The sequence below is a fragment of the Ceratotherium simum genome, chromosome 19 (genome assembly GCF_057802395.1).
Source record: "Ceratotherium simum simum isolate JZ-2026a chromosome 19, ASM5780239v1, whole genome shotgun sequence".
Classification (NCBI taxonomy): domain Eukaryota; kingdom Metazoa; phylum Chordata; class Mammalia; order Perissodactyla; family Rhinocerotidae; genus Ceratotherium; species Ceratotherium simum.
Genome location: NC_141918.1, coordinates 32,901,967 through 32,924,860, shown reverse-complemented (window position 1 = coordinate 32,924,860; position 22,894 = coordinate 32,901,967). Strand labels below are relative to the sequence as shown.

At 37.7% G+C, this 22,894-nt stretch overlaps 1 protein-coding gene across 2 annotated transcripts in view; it reads left to right on the top strand.

Moving 5' to 3' along the window:
- CDK19 (cyclin dependent kinase 19) overlaps positions 1 to 22,894 on the top strand; it is a 158,189-nt gene that overhangs the window by 40,270 nt on the left and 95,025 nt on the right. For both annotated transcript variants that reach the window (XM_004422211.3, XM_014781161.2), the window contains one exon: positions 12,911 to 12,986. In XM_004422211.3, the coding sequence (XP_004422268.1) occupies positions 12,911 to 12,986 (76 nt within the window). The remainder of the gene's footprint in view (positions 1 to 12,910; positions 12,987 to 22,894) is intronic.

Genomic DNA, 22,894 nt, shown 5'->3' with positions numbered 1-22,894 from the left:
TCTTACTTAAATTACTGCAAAGGCCTCATAACTAGTCTCCCTGTGCCCTCTTCACTTCCAAACTATTCATAAAAACACAGATTGCTTAAAATCCTTTTTTTCTTGGGATGAAGTCCAGTTTCCTTACCTGTTCTGCCTGATCTGGCCTTGCCTCCTTCTTCAGCTTTAACTTGCTTTCCCCTATTCTAAACCAGCCTTACTGGACTTCACATGCATCGTGCTCTTTTTTTGCCTCTGAGCCTTGAGACATGCTATTCCCTTTTTAAATTAAGAAGACATGCTATAGTGATTATAAAAGCACAGTAGCCTCTGGAGCTAGACTTCCTAGATGCAGGTGAATCCTGGATCTGCCTCTTAACTAGCTGTGTGATCTAGAGTGAGTTACTTAACCTCTCTGCTTTCAGTGTCCTTATCTGTACAATGGGGATGGTAATAGTACCTGCTTCACAGCGAGTTGTAAGGATTAAAGGAGTTAATATAGTTGAAACTCGTAGAAGGGTGCCTGCCTCCTACTAGGTACTATATAAATATAGCTGTTATTATAACTCTTTTTATAAATGTGTTGTGGTACTAGATAGTATTAATTTTTATGTTTTAAAGATGATTTAATGATAAAAAAATACGATTTTCCCCTCATAAGTTATGAGTTGATAGGCTCACTATTATTGGTATTTATCTTTGTTCTCAGATGGGCAGCAGCTTTATTTTCCTAACTCCTTGTTTTTTAGTTTTTTAGTGACTAGAATTTGATCTTAGGTTGACATTCTTATGAAATGGATCATTTGACAACATTAGGTTTACCAGAATTTTTATGCAGACTAAATCAGGTCAACCTATATGGAAACTTTTAAAAGAAAATTAATTGTTAATAGCTAATGCCTGACTTTTTACTTTATGATTTATGTGCCATGTTGATTAAAGTTTCAAGTAAAGTCCTTAAAGGAATTCACTTTTTTATTTCAAGTGTATTTAAAGGATTGTGGATTATAATGGTTCAGATGATTTGGTTTCTAGAAAAGATACTTATTATGTTAGGAAATAGACTCTCTGAAAGGAAAAACTCTGTTTCTCTCTCTATTCTGAGCTCTACTTACACCCAACACTTCCCAGAACACTTCTGACACCAGATGTGTGGGTTTTTTCCCATACTGACCAATTTTCCCACGCTAGCTGGGTATCCTACAATTTAACTCAATTTCGACCAACACTAACTGCTTCTTGCTCGGAGTTGGTGCAGACGCCACAGGTTAAGGGCTCCATCCCACAGACTGCCCCCCACATAAGACTCCAGTCACAAGTGGTGGGTCCCCAAGTTACTCACAACTTCTGTTTGACCGGCTACAAATCGGAGGTTCCCATGGCACCCTCCTGAGGTTCAATTATTTGCTAGAATGGATCACAGAACTCAGGAAAACAGTTTACTTACTAGATTACTGGTTTATTACAAAGGAGATGTTAAAAGATACAAATGAACAGCCAGATGAAGAATACATAGGGCTAGGTCTATGTCCAGAGGGGTCCTGAGCACAGGAGCTTCTGTCCTCATGGAGTTTTGGGGTGTGCTTCCCTCCTGGCAAGTGAATGTGTTCTAGTTCACCAACCCAGAAGATCTCTGAACTCTGCACTTTAGAGATTTTTATGGAGGCTTTATTATGTAGGCATGATTGATTAAATCATTGACCGTTGGTGATTAATTCAACCTCCAGCCCCCTTCTTGGGGATGGGGGTCACTTTGGGGGAGTTGCTGAAAGTTCTAATCACCTGGTTTGTTCCCCTGGCAACCAGCCCCCATCCAGTGGTTATCTAGGGACTTTCCAAAGATCACCTCATTAACATAAACTCAGGAGTGATTGAAAGCGGTTTGTTATGAATAACAAAAGAGCTTCTTTTACTTTTATCCTGGAGCTATTCCAGGAACAAAACCCAAATATTATAATAAAAGATGTTCCTATGCTCTAATCACTTAAGAAATTACACAAGTTTTAGGAGATGTGAGTGAGGAACCCTGGAGGAAGACCAAAATATATATTTCTTATTATATCACAATATCACATTCTCTCTTATCCCAGTAGTTAAGATCAGCTAGGAAAAACATGCAAAACCTAAATTTTATCAAAAGAAGATTCCTCGGTGGTGTAGGTTTAGCAGAACCTTCAGTAGTATGGTGAAAAACTTATATATATTTAAATTTTGTGTTGTTTTTGACCTCTTGAATATTAATTTCTCTTTTGAGTATTTGTTTTTCACTGATACTTATGATTTGAGATGATTTCACAAAGACTGAAATCTGAAAATGTACCTAAAGGAGCTGGTTGTTGATCTAGTTCTGTCTGATCTGACAGTGCTAGATTTTTTTTTTTTTTTGTGGGGAATATCAGCCCTGAGCTAACATCCATGCCAATCCTCCTCTTTTTGCTGAGGAAGACCGGCTCTGAGCTAACATCTATTGCCAATCCTCCTCCTTTTTTTTTTCCCCCAAAGCCCCATTAGATAGTTGTATGTCATAGTTGCACATCCTTCTGGTTGCTGTATGTGGCACTCAGCCTCAGCATGGCTGGACAAGCGGTGTGTTGGTGCACGCCCGGGATCCGAACCCGGGCCGCCAGTAGCGGAGCGCGCGCACTTAACCACTAAGCCACGGGGCCGGCCCCGTGACAGTGTTAGATTTGAGGATGACAAAACATTTATATTTTTCTCCTTCCTTCCTAAAAGGAGATAGTTGCCTTCTGGTGAATTTTTGGATATGATTACTTTTGCAGTAAAAATATTGGTGTTTGATTATTAGTCATTTTAATTTTATTTTCCAGAATATTTTACTTTTATCTTTAGAGTGTATATATACATATATATGGGTTTGCTTTTTTTTTTTGAGGAAGATTGGCCCTGAGCTAACATCTGTGCCCATCTTCCTCTATTTTGTATGTGGGATGCCGCCACAGCATGGCTTGATGAGCAGTGTATAGGTCTGCTCCTGGGATCTGAACCTGTGAACCCTTGGCCACTGAAGTGGAGCACGTGAACCCAACCACTACGCCACCGGGCTGGTCCCTAGAGTATATATTTTTAAAAGAAAGTTTTCCAGATTTTCTACTATGCTGCAAGTATTTAAGTTGATCAAGACTAATAAATTTATTTCAATGCAACAAATGTTTAGTTTCTACTATTTGCAAGGCACTTTGTTAGCTCCCAAAGAATGTACAGAAATGAGTAAGATAGTCAGTCTCCTTCCTCATTTGGAGTTGGGGAAAAAAACCATGAGTCAATTATAAGTAATTGTAATACAAAGGAGAGTATGGTACAGTCCTTGAGAAAGCTTTGAACCAAGTGCTTGCTGCACTAGTCAGGCTCTTGCAGAACACCAGCAGCTCTCGAATATGATAAACTAACTCTTCCATTCTCTCCTGTTTGACTTTGCTTCTGCCTTTGATGATTTTGCCCACCAACCTTTTTTTTTTTAATAATTTTATTTATTTATTTATTTTCCCCCCAAAGCCCCAGTAGATAGTTGTACGTCATAGCTGCACATCCTTCTAGTTGCTGTATGTGGGACGCGGCCTCAGCATGGCCGGAGAAGCGGAGCGTTGGTGCGTGCCCGGGATCCGAACCTGGGCCGCCATCAGCGGAGCGCACGTACTCAACCGCTAAGCCACGGGGCCGGCCCGCACCAACCTTTTAATACCTGTTTTTTGACTTCTGTATACAACTTTCTTATTGTTTTTCTTTTAACTCTCTAACTGAAGCTTATTAGTTACTTCCCTTCTCAATTTTTTTTAATTAAGAAAAGTTTTGTAAAAGCAGACAAGTTCAAACTCTACAACAATGAATACCCACATGCCCTCCACCTAGATTTTTCTATATTTACTTTATCTCTCACTTTGTATATGAATAAACTTGTTTTTTGTTGTCATTGAACCATATGAAATTAAGTTGCCAGTGTCATGACATGCTACCCCAAAACACTTGAACCTACATCTCCTAAGAATAAGGATGTTCTCCTGCATAACCACAATACCATTTTCCTACATTTAAGACAATTAATAAAAGTTAAAAAATAAAATTAACCATGATAAAATATATCGTGTAATATCTAGTCTATATTCAAATTTTTGCAGATGTCCTACACATAAACTTTTATAGCTGTTTTTATTTGAACCACAATCTGGTCAAGGTTTTCATGCATAGTATTTGGTTGTTTTATGTCTTGAGTAGACTTATCTCCCCACTCTTTTTTTTTTTTTTAGGATCCAGGCCAGTTTTCTTATAGAGTGTCTCACATCTAGATTTGCCTATTATCAAGGACTTTTAAAAGTTTCTCCTTCTGCAGCCTGTTGAAGGGTGGCATTTACTAGAGAAGGGCTTCCCAACTCCTGTGGCATGGGTGCTGTGAATGGGTTATGGGCCCTATTCTTCATCCTCTAAGTTCTCTGGCCACCAGTGGGGTTCGGGGCAGTGGAAGCCTTGAATCCCTACACCTCTGCCTGTGAGCTCTGTCGGTTTACCCTGCTACACAGTGCAAATGTTCACGTTAGGAGGTGCCACGATGTGAAAGAGCACTGGCCACCGTCTTCAGCTCTTTTTTTCTTCTGTGGTCTTTCTCTTTGCGATCAGATTTACTTCTATGGTTTTAACAGTCGCCTGTAGAGTGGTGTTTTCTTTTCTAAATTCTACTTTCTAAATTCTGCTTATTTCCTTTTGTTCATCTTCTCCTTGGCTGTCCAGTAGCCACGTCAAAATTAACATATTCAAATGAATTTATTTTGTACGTGCAAACTGATTCATTGTCAGTACTGTTCTTTTTTGGGGGGGCTACGTAGAAGGTGTAGTGTAAATGGTTTTAATTTCACTGAGACCACCCTCTGGCTAGAAACCTCAGTTATCTTCAACTTCTTCTCTGGCTGTCTGCTTAGCTCCCTTATATGCATGTACACACGTGTGCATACACATTTATTCGTCAAATATTTCTTTAATGCCTGCAATGTGCCCGTATATATTTGGCCACAATAGGTAAGTCTGTCTCTGGAATGCCTCTTGAATACATTCCCTCCCTTCTTATTATATTGACTCTAATTTTGGTCCTCGTCAATCCTTTTCAGAACTTTTACCACGGCCTTCCTTCCTCTGGCTTTAAATCCTCGGATCCATCCTGCACACTATTTGCTTATTGAGAATACCTGTTTGATGGTATATTTCTCTTGCTTGAAAACCTCTGATGGCTTCCCATTATGCAGGAAAAATGCCAACTTTTTAGCATACCATACAAGACCATGCTAATTCCATCTTCTTTGCTCTTTTCATGTGTTACTTCATCTCGTGTTCTAGCTATACTTGTCTTTTGCTAATTTTTTGAATATGGAGTGGATTTTTTTTATTGTTCAGATTCATTTATTTCATTCATTTACTCAACAAGTTTACTGAATACCTACCAATTACTATTTAAAAAATTATTTTATTGAGGTCATATTGGCTTGCATTGTGTACATTTCAGGTATACGAATATAGTGTGGATTTTAATCTTCAGACTTTGTCCATATGTTTCTGCTGTCCATAAGGCCCCATCCCTCTTCTTTGCTTAGTGAAATCCTGCTCAGCTCTCAAGGTCCACTGGGATATTCCCTTTGAAAATTGTTTACCTGATAGCCGTTTCTATCTATCCCCTCTATCAGAACCAAACCCTTCTTTCCATTCTTTATCTGATGTATTTTGCACAGACATCTGTTATAGTGCTTATCAGATTGTGTCCATTGCTTGTAAGTGTCTCTCTATGTAAAGGTTCACAAGGGAAAAGATCATCTTGTTCTTGCTACTGTTCTTAGAGTCCAGCACAATGCCTGGCACACAGCACATGCTTAGTAAAATATTTCTGAAAGACATTACTTGTTACATTACCTTCTATAGCAAGTAAGCCTGACTTGAGATTCATGAATTCTCAAAGGAATATAGTGTTTTATATAAAAAATTGGTTTACACTGAATATTTATTAATGATTACTTTCTGTGTAATATAGTCCTTAGTTATTTTAAACTTAACACTTTTGATGCCTGAAGTCTTAAGGCATTATTGCAGATACATTTGTTTTAATTAAAATCACTTCTGAGCAGTAAGACTTTGCTGTAATAGTTTCTGAAATTTTATCATTTTAGAACCTTTAAAATAGTAAATGTTTGTCTGAATTGGAATTCTGAACGAAGGAAATAGTATAAAATGAAGATTGTTTTTTAGAGAAAGAGATATATTAAGCAGTTTTTGAGAAATGAAGGCAGTCTTTCTAAAGGATGAAGGCAAAAGATAAACTGTTGTCAGATTTCCATGTTGCAAGGGAATCCTGAACTTGAATAAGGGAGAACTATTACTGTATTTTAGTGATGTTTAGAGAATGAGTAGATGAAATATTTGATAGATGAAAGCATAAAGAAGGTGCTAGTATTATTTGACATTATTTATTAATAAGGAGACTATAAAATAATAACAGTACCTTGTGTTACAAGATTTTTAATATTTCAGAATTATTTTAAAGGACTATTATCATTTAAACCAAAAAAATTCCTGATAATTAAAAATGTTATGGAGATGAACTGTTTACCATAAATGAAGTGATATGATGTCTGGATTTTGTTTCAAAATAATCAAGAAAAGGGAAGGCAGTGGAAATAAGACTGGCCATGTGTTGATGACTGCTGAAGCTGTGTGATACATACATAGATATCACTGTCATTTATTTAATTTTTTTAATTCATTTTTGAAAAATTTAAAAATATTATGGTATTATATAATAAAGGAAAGAGTTCCGAAATAAGGAAAGAATCACTACTACTAGGCTGGCCGAATACTGAGTTCATGGTATTGAATAATTCAGAATGATACCAATGTAAAACTAAATGATCTTTTTTGGTTTTTGTTTTTCCAAATTTTTATTCCATTTTATTTTTTTCTTATTTTTCTGTGTGATGTGGAAGACTCTTAATCTGCTAAGCCAAATCATCATATATTAAAGGAAAGGGATGTAGCATTGATTTATGCCAGCCTTCTTCTTGAAGTAAAAAATTGTTGGCAAGATTCAGGTGTCATATTATTTGAAGAATGTCTTATTGGTAACACTTAGTTATAAAAACTGGTAATACTGTACCACCTTGGATACTAATTTCTGATGATTTTGTTATTTCATTCTACTCTTAAGTTTTGGAAAAGAATACTTAGAGGACGAATTCATAGAATTGTGTGTTTTCCTAGGGGTTGTGAGAGAGAAGTGTTCAGAAATTGTTCTTCTGTCTTTTGTTCTCTCTCTCTTTGTCTCCCTCCCTCTTTCTCTTCTTGACTCAAGTTCTTTCCTGGACATCAAAAAGTCCAGGCTTTTTTTATCGGGCTGGCCCCGTGGCTTAGCAGTTAAGTGCACACGCTCTGCTACTGGCGGCCCAGGTTCGGATCCCGGGCGCACACCAACGCACCGCTTCTCCGGCCATGCTGAGGCCGCGTCCCACATACAGCAACTAGAAGGATGTGCAACTATGACATACAACTATCTACTGGGGCTTTGGGGAGAAAGAGAAAAAAAGGAGGAGGATTGGCCATAGATGTTAGCTCAGAGCCAGTCTTCCTCAGCAAAAAGAGGAGGATTAGCACGGATGCTAGCTCAGGGCTGATCTTTCTCAAAAAAAAAAAAAAAAAGTCGCTTTATCTATGTGCTACTTCCTTCAATCCAATATCACATCTGTAGGCTCAAGTGCTTTCAATCTGAAACTACTATGGTAGGCTCTCAGGAAACATCTTTAGGACATTTCCTTTCTGAACTTCTCAGATATTTTTAATTTTGGTTGGAGTTTCTTTCTATCTAAAAGAATCATTTATGAGCTGAAGAAACTTCTGAGTGAGATCTGACCCAAGTTTTGTTCTCAGTGGTATCATCTTCCCCATCAACCAGCTCAGAACTTCAGACTTATCCTTGATTCAGCCTTCTTAATCTTCATTATTTATTCATTTGGTCCTGCCAATTTCTCTTTAAAATGACTGTCACAAGTATTCCTTCTTTTCTCCAGTCTTGTCACAAGTGTTCCTTCTTTTCTCCAGTCTTACTGTTACACTCTGTTATGGAGAATGTTGAGCTTGAAATTGGAGGATTTCGTCTCAGCTCTGCTGCTATCTGCTGACCTAGCTTCTTCATCTTTAAGATGAGGAGGTTGTAACAGGGTTATCTTAAGCCCTGTTAGGAGCTAACATTCTGTTATACTAATCCAGGTTCTCACCTTCTCACACTTACATTGCAGTAACCTCCTAATTGTTTTTCACATCTCTAATCTCAGTCCTTCCTAAGAAGATTAATCTTCATATGTAACTTTCATTGCCTTTAGAAAAAAATTTTATATTTCCTGGTCTCCATTTATTCATGTGATCATTTCTCTGGTTAATAGTGTTATCATTCACACAATTAGACAAAGTGGAAACTTCATCCATCTTCAGAGTCTTCCTTTCCTTCACCTATAGAGTCAAATTTGTTACTAAATTATGTCAGTTCTGACTTAGAAATGTCTTTTGAATCCATATTTGTTTTCATCTGCCACTAATTCTAGTCCATTCTAATCTAGTCCTTCATCTTCCCTTATCTGGCCGCTTGAGCAACCTGTCAGATGTTTGCTCTGCCACTGGTTTGTAGTTACCCCAGTTATCTTTCTGAGCAAAGATCTGTTAATGTACCTTCTCTGTTCTGAAAACCTTTCGTTCTACTCTGTTTACATATGAAGTACAAGCTTCTTTGCAGAACTCACATGGTCCCTTCCCTTTGCTTTTCTAACCTGATCTCCTGCCCCTTGTCATCATGCCCTCAGCTTCCCGCCATACCAAATACCAGCAGTTGCCTGAATATGCCTCTGGTATTTTTCTCATGCCATGCTTCTGCCTGGAGTTCTCTGACCCTCATCCCTTCTTTGCCTGAAGAACTCCTCCCTTAAAGGCATCGCTCATGTAGTTACTCTCCTTAAAGCTTTGAAAGAGGGCCAGCGCCGATGGCCTAGTGGGTAAAGTTCGGTGTGCTCTGCTTCAGCGGCCCAGGTTTGGTTCCCGGGTGCAGAACCACACCACTTGTCTGTCAGTGGCCATGCTGTGGCAGCGGCTCACATGAAGAAAAAAAAAAAAAAAAGACTGGCCACAGATGTTAGCTCAGGGCAAATAATCCTCAGGTTGGGGGGGAAAGCTCTGAAAGAAATACTAGTCTCATTCTCTCTGTACCTGTTATGCACATCTCTTGGGAACAGAGAGAGTCATATCAGAGTTATTTATATTCCCCACTCACCCAGAATCTCTTTCCAGGTGGATTGTGAACTCTGTGTTATCGAGGGTAGCCAGTCTCTAATTTTGTTCATCCTCCGAGTTTGGCACAGTGCTGGGACATAAAATATTTACTCAGTAGTTGTTTGTTGTTGATGTAAAATAAAATAGTAAGACTTTTCCATTTTCCTTAGAAATAAAAAAGGATTTTAACCCTGTTAGTCTGAAGACTAAAATGTTTCCCTCAGCTTGCTTGAGCTTGAATTCACTCATCTTTTCTTTCTTTCTTTTTTTTTTTTTTGTGAGGAAGATCAGCCCTGAGCTAACATCCATGCCAGCCCTCCTATTTTTGCTGATGAAGACCTGCGCTGAGCTAACATCTATTGCCAATCCTTCTCCTTTTTTTTTTTTTTCCCTTTTTCTCCACAAAGCCCCAGTAGATAGTTGTATGTCATAGTTGTACATCCTTCTAGTTGCTGTATGTGGGACGCGGCCTCAGCATGGCCAGACAAGCGGTGCGTCAGTGCGCGCCTGGGCCCCCAGTAGTGGAGCGCGCGCACTTAAGCACTAAGCCATGGGGCTGGCCCCAATGCACTCAAATTTAGAAGGCAATTTCCCTTAGCCTTTAGAATTGCTTTGTCTGTCTTTATGATAGTAAATAATAAACTAAACTATTTTTATTTAAAAATAAAATTAATTTTAAGGAAGAACTAAGCTGCCTCTAAAAGCCAGGCTATCTCAGCAGTGTAGGCTAGGTTCACCTGCTTTTTAGCCTTGTCATGTAAAGGAATAAATTGGATCTTTATGTTACTTAATATTATGTGTGCCTAGACATATAAGCTATGGGGTGTGAATTGCCACTACCACTGGGAGGGACTCTGGGAGAGGGGCACTCACACGAGTTGAGAGCAATAAATCTTCCCTGCCCGTGTGCTAGTCATTGAAATATTTGTGGGGATTGTGGGAAAGGACGCATCTTTAGTTTTCATAACTAAGGTACTGGCATCTGACTGAAGATTGGCACTGACGTAGCACAGTGGTGAAAGTCCCATATGCCCTCTGGGATTCTGCCACTTCTTCATATGGTGAACCTCAGAGGTGCCACATCATCACTTATCATCTGACAGTTAATATACAAGAGAAATGGGAATGATACTTTCCTTCATTCTCAGTTTAAAAGCTGCAAATAAATCTTAAGTTTGCAGATCTTTGAGTATTTTATTAATTTAGCGATGAAAGTTATATTTAAGTGTATTAAGTGAAATGACTACTGGGTTTGTTCCTAGATCCTATCCAAATAATTCAGAGTAAGAGGCCTATGCTTCAGTCTGTTCTGCTCAAGCTTTCAAATTCCTTTGACAGCCTGGATGTGAAATTCGAAAGTCATTAATGTGATGTGTTAATTTTGCACTTTTTGACTTACTGCAAAAATCTTATAGTTTCCATAGCAACTATAACCTATCCAGATTGTGTAATATTCTTTACAGTATTAAAAATAAAACTATGCAATTACATGAGCTTCTGGAGCACCTCATTTAGGGGAACTGAGGATTGAAATATTTCTGTTTAAAAAAATTATTTCATATGAAAATTTTGTCAGAAAGCTTATATAATTTTGTTTTAAGAATTTATTAAATTTAAATACTTAGTTAATTTAATTATTAAATGTGTGAAATTTACACTGTAAGCATGTGTTAAGCATCTCAGGCACAGTGCTTTCACAGATATACCCACACATACATTTAAGGTGGGGGGACATTTGGCTTTAATTACATTCAGTCACCTGCTGCTTGTACTTCTTGCTGGTTTCTGGGTGGTCTGAAAAAAAGCCTTGTTTTATGTTTAGAGGAAACAGGATGGAGAAAAAAGAAAAAATGATAACTTAAGCTTTCCCTGTTTTTGACTTTGCTCTTTAAAACATGCCTAAGATACCACTTTGAAAGTACTAAAAGTACTAAAGACTGTTTTTGTAGGTGACTATTTTCAGAATGTTAAATTATTTTGGCTACTTCCTTTTCTCTCTAATTCTAATTTAAAAGACAATATAATATTAGCGCTAAAGTTAGTTAACATAACTTCCCACATCTTAACACAACTCTTTTTCATTTTTTATATCATCTTCAACATATGTCCAGATGTATATTTTTATGTGGTATAATTGTGTACTTTGATGTGGTATAATTGTGTATTTTCTCAGTAGTATATGGTAAACATTTTCCATGTTTCTAATGACCTTCATGATTATCATTTTAATAATTGTATAACAGTCTATCCTGTTGACATATCTGGTGCGTTTTCTGTTTATCAAAATGCTGCCTAATTATTTCTTTTTTTTTTTTTTAAAGATTTTATTTATTTATTTTTTCCCCCCAAAGCCCCAGTAGATAGTTGTATGTCATAGCTGCACACCCTTCTAGTTGTTGTATGTGGGACGTGGCCTCAGCATGGCCGGAGAAGCGGTGCGTCGGTGCGCGCCCGGGATCCGAACCCGGGTCGCCAGCAGCGGAGCGCGCGCACTTAACCGCTAAGCCACAGGGCCGGCCCTGCCTGATTATTTCTTGAATGCCATGTATTGGAAGAAAAATGGATGTAATTTTCAAAGTAATTATGGGAGAAAGTAACCTTTATTTGCCCAAATCATTTATTTGCCCAAAACATAGATGATGTGAAGATCTTCAAAAGTCACGTAAAATGATGTACTTAGGTACTATCATTTGACAAAACCATCATGACATGGTGATACCTTGCTGAGGCTCTAATATAATCAAAAGACAAAACTCAGAGGGATGGATTACACTCCTCTTATCAGAACAACTCACCATATGAACCACGTTTGTGACATTGAGCTGGGACCATGGTGTGGCTAGTTCTGGTGTCAGTACCCTGAGGATAGTGTGCTGCACTAGCCACTCATCTGATATATTATAGTTTTTATGGACTATATCACTATTATTGAACTACCATCTTTGCTTGGTTAAGCACTCTGGTAATTATTGAGGTTGCCCAGAATTCCTAATCCTACCTCCATTATTTGGAAAATTCATTGTAACTACTGGGTTTGTTCTAGAGTTGTTGAAAATGAAATGTTGGTGGCTAGAGTTTTGAAGTCTTTCCAAGGCTTTTGTTTGAGGTCTTGGGGCTTTTCAATGTCCCCTATCCTAGGTAAGAACTAGGCTGTCCCAGTGGGTCGACATTCTTCTGTATCTCCTGCCTCCTATTAAATGCTTCTTTTACTATGAAATTACTTTAAATGAATATAAGAGTTTACATCTGTCATTTATTTTTGTGGTTAATGTTTATAACAGAATGCTTTCCTAGATTCCAGATAATTAAGACAGGAGTAGAATTATCTTGCAATATGCTTAAGTTTATATTTATACTTTTTGAAACTAATGCCGTGTTTAGTATCCTCTTCTGTTTTAATTTTGAATTTTGTGTTTTGGCTCTGTCTGGTGTTTTCATTGTGACATGAATTTCTTTTGGTATTTCATGTTTCTGTGGTTGAAATATTATCAGAAATAATAAGCAATGCATGCATAGTGAGAATGTTTACATATCACTGAGAGACTAGTGCATTTTCATTGTTTTTGTAGTTATAATTTTGAACCTGAAAATAATGTGTAGGAAAAAATAATTTTTTTTTGTTCATATGCAGAAAAGATGAAAAGGAATATGCATTGAAGCAAATTGAAGGCACAGGAATATCCATGTCGGCTTGTAGAGAGATTGCAGTAAGTGGATATAAATGTTATTTATTTTGTTATTGATATTGGGTGATGACTGATATTAATATAAAATAGTTTCGTTAATGTATACAATGCATGGTTATTTCAAAGATGTTAATTAGTTTAAGGATATTTTATATGAGAAAAGCTGCATAAACTTTTTAATTACTTGAAAGTCATCTTTGAACATTCTCTTACTATTTAGGATTTATAATCTTAGGAATACTGAACTAAATGATGATTTAACTAATTTAAATTAATAATTTAATTAATGTTTATTTTTCTTGTAATTTTAGGACTGATATATGTCTTTATAGAGGAAGGAGTGATGCTATTAGGTATTATGCATACTAAATATTTTTTCTGAAATATGTTTCAGTGCTAGATTTTACTAGTTGCTAGAAAAATAAGACCATCATAATAATAGGACAGTTCCTTAAAAAAAAGATCATTCTTTTTTTTTTATCTTTATATGACACACTTGGGCATTTAAGAAATGATTGTTCATAAGAATACTTAACATTTGCTGAGTATTTAGGTACCAGGCTTACTAAGTGCTTTCAAGTATTAATTAATTTAATTTTCACAGCAATCATATGAAATAAATGCTTTTTTTTGTGTGTGTGTGAGGAAGATCAGCCCTGAGCTAACATCTGTGCTAATCCTCCTCTTTTTGCTCAGGAAGACCGGCTCTGAGCTAACATCTATTGCCAATCCTTCTCCTCTTCTTCCCCCCCGCCCCCGCAAAGCCCCAGTAGATAGTTGTATGTCATAGCTGCACATCCTTCTAGTGGCTGTATGTGGGACTCGGCCTCAGCATGGCTGGAGAAGCGGTGCGTCGGTGCACACCCGGGATCCGAACCCGGGCCACCAGTAGCGGAGCATGCACACTTAACTGCTAAGCCACGGGGCCGGCCCAGAAATAAATGCTTTTAATATCCCCATTTTATAAATTAGTAAACAGGCAAAACCATAATTATGGCTTAGAAGGCTTACTATTATATTACCTTATTTTAGTTCTTGAGTTTCTTATTGGGGCTTTATCATGAAATCACATCTATTAGGGATTTCTGTCTTTAAATTGTTAAATATTTATATCGTCCACTTCCATTACATATTTCTGTCTCTAATTTGGCAACTATTACATGTATTGCCCACAGTTCCATGTGTCTGCTTCACTCACTTGGAAGCACTCCATCATCACTCTTAGTCATAAGAAAAAGTGTGGTGCGAAGAACATGAGGCAGGAAATCTTTAGACCTGAGCCTCTCTTTGCCTTAGTGCTAAATTAGCCATGAGTCCCAGTTTCCTTGTTTGTGAAATAAGGGAACTATAAGGTCCCTTCTAGTTGTAAATTCTTTGATTTCAGAATGGGAGCTTCTCACTAGAGTGTGCACACTTCGGGGGGCAGGGACCTTGTCTTTTTATCCCTAGTTCCCAGCATAGTGCGTGGCACATAGCAGGTGCCCCATAAATGTTTGTTGATTAAATAAGTGGATAAACAGACCAAAAAAATTCTACTAGCAGTCCATGATCCTAAGTTTGCTTTATTATATAAATTTGTTTAAGAAATTTCAATTTGGCAGTTTTCCATTAATTATAAAGTGGTGTTTGTAATGCTCTACCAGAATAAACATTTGATAATTCATTTTTAACTCTCTAAAATTCTTAAATGTTATCTCAACCAATATGAATATCATTGGTGTGCAGTATTTTAGAGGACCAAAATTTCATATAGCACGAGTTTGCCTTCCATGAGTTAATTGGGTAAACAGCTGAAATGTAAGGTATTGATTATTAGGAAATGAAAACCCAGTTGTAGATGTCCTTTCTGAATCAAACTTCTATATGCTGAGGAATCCATGGGTTCCCTTTTTTCCATATCCTTGCCAGCACTTGTTATCTCTTGTCTTTTTGATGATAGACATTCTAACAGGTATGAGGTGATATTTCATTGGGATTTTGATTTGCTTTCCTTGATGATTAATGATGTTGAGCACCTTTTCATGTACCTGTTGGCCATTTGTATGTCTTCTTTGGAAAAATGTCTATTCAGTTCCTCTGTGCATTTTTTAATTGGATTATTAGTTTTTTGCTGTTGAGTTACATGAGTTCCTCATATATTTTGGATATTAACCTTATCAGATATATGGTTTGCAAATATTTTCTCTTGTTCAGTGGGTTGCCTTTTCGTTTTGTTGATTGTTTTTTTTGCTGTGCAGAAGCTGGAAAAGCTTAGCTCTTAAAGTCATTCACAGTCTTCGTATTTTTTTTTTTTTTTTTTTTTTTTAAGATTTTATTTATTTTATTTTTTCCCCCCAAAGCCCCAGTGGATAGTTGCATGTCGTAGCTGCACATCCTTCCAGTTGCTGCATGCGGGACTCGGCCTCAGGATGAACGGAGAAGCGGTGCCTCGATGCGCACCCGGGATCCGAACCCGGGCCGCCAGCATCGCAGCGCGCGCACTTAACCGCCAAGCCACAGGGCCGGCCCAAGTCTTCGTATTTTTTATGTGAGGAAAATTAGCCCTGAGCTAACATCTGTTGCCAATCCTCCTCTTTTTGCTGAGGAAGATTGGCACTGGGCTAACTTCCGTGCCTACCTTCCTCTACTTTATATGGGACGCTGCCACAGTATGGCTTGACAAGCAGTGCGTCGGTGTGTGTCTGGGATCCGAACCTGCGAACCCCGGGCCTCTGCAGCTCACACTTAACTGCTATGCTACTGGACTAGCCCCCCCAGTCTTCGTATTTTTATTGAGAGTTTACTTAATAGAACTTTAGAAAGTGTGCAGAGTTTGTAGATTGAATAGTATTATCGCTACCCAAGCGACTTAGCCTCCAATGTTATAGGGATTTTGACACAAGTGTAGCATGGATGTTATTGCATAGTGGCTAAGTGCATACATTTCTGTATATTATAAGCACACTAACAAAGTTTTACAATTATTGCTTTATGCACTTGTCTTTTTTTTTTTGGTGAGGAAGATTAGCTTTGAGCTAACATCAGCTGCCAGTCTTCCTCTTCTTTTTGCTGAGGAAGAGTGGCCCTGGTCTGACATCTGTGCCCATCTTCCTCTACTTTATGTGGGATGCCGCCACAGCATGGCTTGACAAGCGGTGCATCTGTGTGCGCCCGGGAGCTGAACCCACGAGCCCTGCACCACCGAAGTGGAGCGTGCACACTTAACCGCTACGCCACTGGGCTGCCTCCATGCAGTTGTCTTTTAAATTATATAGAAGAAAAAAGAGTTATAAACAAAAATACATTTATGCTGTCTTTTCTCTTTACCCCTGTTGTTACCTTTACCAGTGCTCTTTATTTTTTGTGAGAATTTGGGTTACTCTCTATAGTCCTTTCATTTTAACCGAAGGTCTCCCCTTGGTATTTTTTTGTAAAGCAGATCTGCTAGTGATGAATTCTCTCAGTTTTTGTATTTGGGAATATCTTAATTTCTTCTTTTTTCCTTCCTTACTTGTTCTCCTTTCTTTTTTGCAGGATAGTTTGTTAGATATGGTATTCTTGATTGACGGTCTTTTTCTTTCACCCTTTGACTCTGTTATCCCACTGCCTTCTGGCCTCCATGGTTTCTGATGAGAAGTCAGCTCTTAATCTTATGAGAATCCCTTGTACATGAGGAGTTATTTTTCTTGTTACTTTCAAGACTCTCTTTTTGTCTTTGTGTTTTGACAATTTGACTATGATGTGTGTAGGTGTGGATCCTACTTGGAGTTTGTTGCGATTCTCGGATGAGTAGATTAATGTTTTTCATCAAATCTGGGAAGTTTTCAGCCATCATTTTTTCAGATATTCTTTCTGCCCCTTTTTTTCTGTCTTCTTCTCTTGAGACTCCTATTATATGTATGTTTATAGGCTTGATGATGTCTCACAAGTCTCTGAAGCTCTGTTCATTTTTCCTAATTCTTTTTTTCTATTTGTTGCTCAGACAGGATACTTTCAATTGCTTGTCCTCAAGTTTGCTGATTCTTTCTTCTGCCAGCTCAGATATGCTGCTAAGCCCCCTTCTAGTGAAATTTTCATTTCAGTTATTGTACTTTTCAAATCCAAAATTGCTATATGATTTTTTTTAATAGACTATGTTTTAGAGCAGTTTTAAGTTTACAGCAAATTGAGTGGAAGGTCTAGAGAGTTCCCATATACTTCCTACCCCCACACATGCATAATCTACCCTATTATCAACGTACCCCACCAGAGTGGTACATTTGTTACAATTGATGAACTTACATTGACACCCACGGTTTACATTAGAGTTCACTCTTGGTTTTGTATATTCTGTGGGTTTGGACAGATATGTATGTATCTGTATAATGTATATGTGTAATGATATGTATCCACCATTGTGGATTGTTATCATATCACACAGAATAGTTCCATTGCCCTAAAAATCGTCTGTGCTTTGCCTGTTCATCCTGCACTCCCTTCCCTGCCAATCTTTGGCAGCCACTGATCTTTTTACTGTTTCCATAGTTTTGCCTTTTCCAGAATGTCATATACTTGGAATCATACAGTATGTAGCCTTTTCAGATTGGCTTTCTTTCACTTAGTAATATGCATTTAAGATTCCTCCATGTCTTTTATGGCTTGATAACTCACTTCATTTTAGCTCTAAATAATATTCCATTGTCAGGATGTACTACAGTTTGTTTATCTATATCATCTACTGACGTACATCTTGTCTTCATCATGATTGTCATGACGGTTTCGTGGGTGTATACCTATATCAAAACTCATAAATATTATGCTTTAAATTTGTGCAGTTTATTGCTCATCAATTATACCTCAATAAATTTGGGGGCAAAAATCAATAAAGGTATGTGGAATTATTAGTGGATCAAGGGTCTGTAAAAGAGGAATTTGTAAGAATCAGTGGATCACAAGCACAGCTGGAGGGATTGGCCTTGAATAGGAAATGGAACATGTAGTTTATTCTCTGAAACTGTAGTGAAAAAAGGAAGGATGGTGTCAACGTATATCAGTTTGCTATGGAGATGATGAGGTGGTTACATGCTTGTGTGCCTCTTTTGTGTGTGTGTGAATGTTAAGTGGTGAAAGTTTGAAATAATTGATGAAAGATATGTGAAAATTTGCTGACCAAAGATTATAGAAGTATTATAGTCCACCTAAAATAGGAGACCATGCAGCAGTCTGCATGATTGTACGTTTTTCTTCATTAGGGGCCCAGTGTAAGAGGGGAGAATTGGAGTTTTCCTGGTTGATGTGGTAGAAGGACAGGGAGTGTCAGGTGGTAAAGAGGCTAAGAGGGACTGAAAGGTTGGGGAGAATTTAGGCAACACCATATATTAAAGAGCAGATAGAGCTTGTTCTTTGCCTTTTTCTTTCTATATCTCATAATATTATCTAACTCCTAGTATTTTCTAGTTCATATAGGCGCTCAGAGGTAAGAGGCTTTTGATGTGGAGAAAATTAGGAACATTTCACTCATTACTCCAAAATGGTGGGACTGTGACTGCAGAAGAACTTCTGAGAATAGGGTTTGATGAAGAGAAAAGAAGTCAAAGAACTTATAGTTTTGGAATGAACTTGGAAGAATGTGTACAGAATGGGAAGAAGTTTAAGAACTAAAATGTGTTATTACCTCAAGTCTCTTTAACAAAGAATGTCATATCACATTTTAATTTTATTTGAACCTTATTGACCAAAGGTGAATAATAACCCCATATCTTTGTACAGTGCTTTATAGTTTACAATATGCCATAAAGGAGTAATTCTGGGTGATGAACATACCAAGAACATGTGAATATTAGCACTTTTAGCGTGAGATTACAGGGGAGTGCTAATATAAAGTTTGTTACCTTTATGGCCTGTGTAATCATAAGGTCACTAGGTTGAAAATGTGCTAAACACCATTAATTCAGATCCCGTTAATTTGTTTCCTGATTATGAAATTCAAATGTGTTCATTATAAAATTCTCAGACAATGTGGAAAAAGGATGTTGAAAGCATCTATTATGCTAACAATTAATAATCATTATTAATATTTCATATATAGTCTTCCAGACTTTTTTCTTTGCAAAAATGCAGACCCACAAGGGTGGAGATTCTGTTAATTTTTTTTTTTTTTTCTGTGAGGAAGAGTTGCCCTGAGCTAACATCTGTTGCCAATCTTCCTCTTGTTTTTCTTGAGGAAGATTAGCCCTGAGCTAACATCTGTGCCAATCTTCCTCTATTTTGTATGTGGGTCACCACCTCAGCATGGCCTACGAGTGGTGTAGGTCCGCGCCTGGGATCCAAACCCGCGATGAAGTGGAGTGTGTTGAACTTAACCACTATGCCATGGGGCTGGCCCTAATTTTTTATAAAATATAATTTGATCTGCAGTAAAACAAAGGCAAATTTCAACTATTAAAATAAATTGGTGGAACATTTATTAATCGTGCTAGGTTCCGTGGAATATAAGAAAGATTATGAGATATAACTCTTGAGTACTCTTCAAAAAATTGAGATAATCCCAAAGAAAGTAAAGACAGACTGAGAGGAAAATTAGTCAAGGGAAGTAGGGTAGAGGGCATAGGGTGAGGAAGGAAGAGAAGTAGAGAAAACCTAACTTCTTGTCAGACTAGCGTCTTCCTCAGTTCTGGCTAGCATTGCTGAGAAGCCACGTTCTCATTCACCTATGCTCAGTTTTGTCCAGAGTGTTATGTATCCCCCAGCATCCAACTTTGATGCTCCCATGGTGACAGGTAGGATCAGCTGTAATGGACTGTGACTTGCAGTTTTTCTGCATAGCACAGTGCAGGTAGGGTGGAGTGGCTGTTAAAAGACTTGCCACTATTTCCTTTCCTTTCTTGCCACCATGTGTTATAGCAGGCCACTATGTAAACTTCAGTGGAATGCTTGGAACTTTCCCTTGTCTTCAAGGAATAAGCTTTTGCTTTTTTAAATTTATGAAATGGAATTGATATTTATGTTTGCTGTGGATTACTTGAGAAGAACTTTAAAATGTTTATGAGCTAGGGTCTAATTCTTACTAACATTTATTTTTATCAGCCTTAAAACTATTTTGTTAAATTTCATGTATTTTAGGTTGAAAAATACCTGTTTATTCTCATTAAGGTAATTTAATTATATCATCTCAATTGCTTTTATGTTACTGCAGAGTTTTCCTTAAATATGTGTCCAGCTTTGTAGATAGAGATTTGTGGAAATAGATGTGAAATTCAGTTATTTTTGCCCTTTCTATGAAAGGGACAAAAATCTAACTATAAAGATTTTTGTGAAAACCACTTAAGGTAGAAAAAGTTTTCTTTTTTCAGTAGACTTTTTTTTTTAAGCAATCCTTGCAGTCTTTTTTTTGTTGTTTGTTTGTTTTTTTAAGGAAGATTGGCCCTGCGCTAACATCTGTTGCCAATCTTCCTCTTTTTTCTTTTTTCTCCCCAGAGCCCCAGTACATAGTTGTGTGTCATAGTTGTAGAGTTGTAGCTCTTCTATATGGGACGCCGCCTCAGCATGGCTTGATGAGCGGTGAGTAGGTCCACGCCCAGGATCCGAACCAGCAAACCCCGGGCCACCAAAGCAGAACATGTGGACTTAACCGTTATGCCACCAGGCCAGCCTCTCAGTAGACTTTTAACATGATCTTCTGTAATAATTATTTTCATAAAAAGTTTGGCACGATTTTAGGAGACAAGAACTAAATAAATTACGTATGAAATTGCCTTTGAGAAAAATCTGTTTTTTGGTGTGATCCTTGTGTCCTGCTTAGAAACAAACAAAAGTTTACTTTTGGGATTGAAGACTCAGCATAGAGTTTTTCCTCTTTCAAATGTGTGTGTTTGGTTTTGTTGGTTTTTTTTTTGCATTTGATAGTGATAGTTATTACTTTTCTCATGTATATATTTAGCTTCCTTGGCAAAATAAATATATTTTTACTGACTTGTATAATGAAAAATGAAATCTTGTATTGAGTTGGGGATGGAATTTGGGATTATTTTAGGAGGAATCTAGGAAATGGATACAGGGTCAGTGCATAGGGAGGAACCATACTTTAGCACTTTTCATTTCCTTTTCAAGAGCTGAAAAGGTAAGGTACGAGGGGGCAGGTAAAAGGAGTCAGCCAGCAGATTCTCCAGTCCTGTGGTGTGTTTGTCTGCCTTACTGTATATGTTAGATCATAAGTCTCTTAATAGTTGTTGTTATTATTATTTGTGTGTGTATATGTGTGTACACATGCATCTTTTGAAGTATATTTTGATAAATCTTTGTATTCTTAGGACCTGATTTATTTTTTTTTTATTTTTATTTTTTTGTGAGGAAGATCAGCCCTGAGCTAACATCCTTGCTAATCCTCCTCTTTTTGCTGAGGAAGACCGGCTCTGAGCTAACATCTATTGCCAATCCTCCTCCTTTTTTTTTTTTCCCCCCCAAAGCCCCAGTAGATAGCTATATGTCATAGTTGCACATCCTTCTAGTTGCTGTATGTGGGACGCGGCCTCAGCGTGGCTGGAGAAGTGGTGCGTCGGTGCATGCCCGGGATCAGAACCCGGGCCGCTAGTATCAGAGCGCGCGCGCACTTAACCGCTAAGCCACAGGGCTGGCCCTCAGAACCTGATTTAAATAGCTCTTGTTGCCAGTGGTAGAAAAGAGGTGGGCCATATAGATTTCTGGGGTTTTGTATAAAGGTGATAAAAGTGAGAAGGAACAATTTGAGATGAGGTAATACTGGTTTTGCTCACCAGTTTCTTATGTGTGTGTATTTGTGCGTGTGTTTTATGGTGGGGGAAGATGGATTGGTGTGGTAACTGAAGTCATAGATGTAACTGAAAACTCCTCCACTCCTCCCTCGTGCCCTGCTCTAGGGGAATAGACTAGCTGGTTGGAAGTAGTGCCTTTAGGCATTTGTGGTTGCTGCAGCCCCTTTCTCTCTGCGAAGAATTGGTGGGTTATGATTGAAGAGTTGGCCTCCTGCTATGTCACTATCCCTCCCTACTAAGTAAATCAGTGGACTTATTTCAATTCTCCTAAAAATTTAAAAATGGTCAATTTTGTATTCTGGCTCTAATTAGATTAAATTGGCTATTAATTCCCAGTTTGAGTATTACTTATTTTTCTCTCGAATAATATTGAAGCAAAATTATGCTAGTGATAGAATGCACAGTAAAGGACTGAAAATAAATCTGATAATGGTATGTAAAGGGCTTAGCTCAGAGCCTGAAAATAAATGCACAGTAAAGGGTTATTTTTATTATTATTACTATTATTATTGATATTAACTTTTTCCTATTTAAACTCTAATCAAAGTAAATATAATTTTTAGTTGAAGTTGTTTTCACTGTGTTCAAAGTAAATTATTTTTAAGACTCTGTACATTTAATTTTTTTTTTGGTGAGGAAGATTGGCCCTGAGCTAACATTTGTGACAATCTTCCTCTACTTTGTATATGGGACGCCGCCACAGCATGGCTTGATAAGCAGTGTGTAGGTCCACACCCAGGATCAGAACCTTTGAACCCTGGGCTGCCGGAGTGGAGTGCGTGAACTTAACCACTACGCCACTGGACCAGCCCCAATACATTTAATTTTTAAAGAGTATTATTATAGAGGCCACTAAATTACAAAATTTAACATAAACTTGGTAATTCTAGATTTAAAATAAGAGATTGAAGTGGGAAAACAAAGTATTTTGAAAAATATGCCTTTGGTCTCAGATTGTAAAGTGAGAGGGAATATGGACTTTGGATTCAGATAGACTTGGGGTTATATCTGGACTTCACTGTTACTCATGTCTATCTTGGACACGTTGCTATTAGTACAGGGACCCATTTTCTAGGTAGGTAGCTATAGAAATAAAGCTGTTTCAAAGGGGAATCAGGTTATACCTTGAGTTGCTTCTAGGGCTGGCATTGCCAAGGAAGCAGGCCATGCAGCTATCCACAG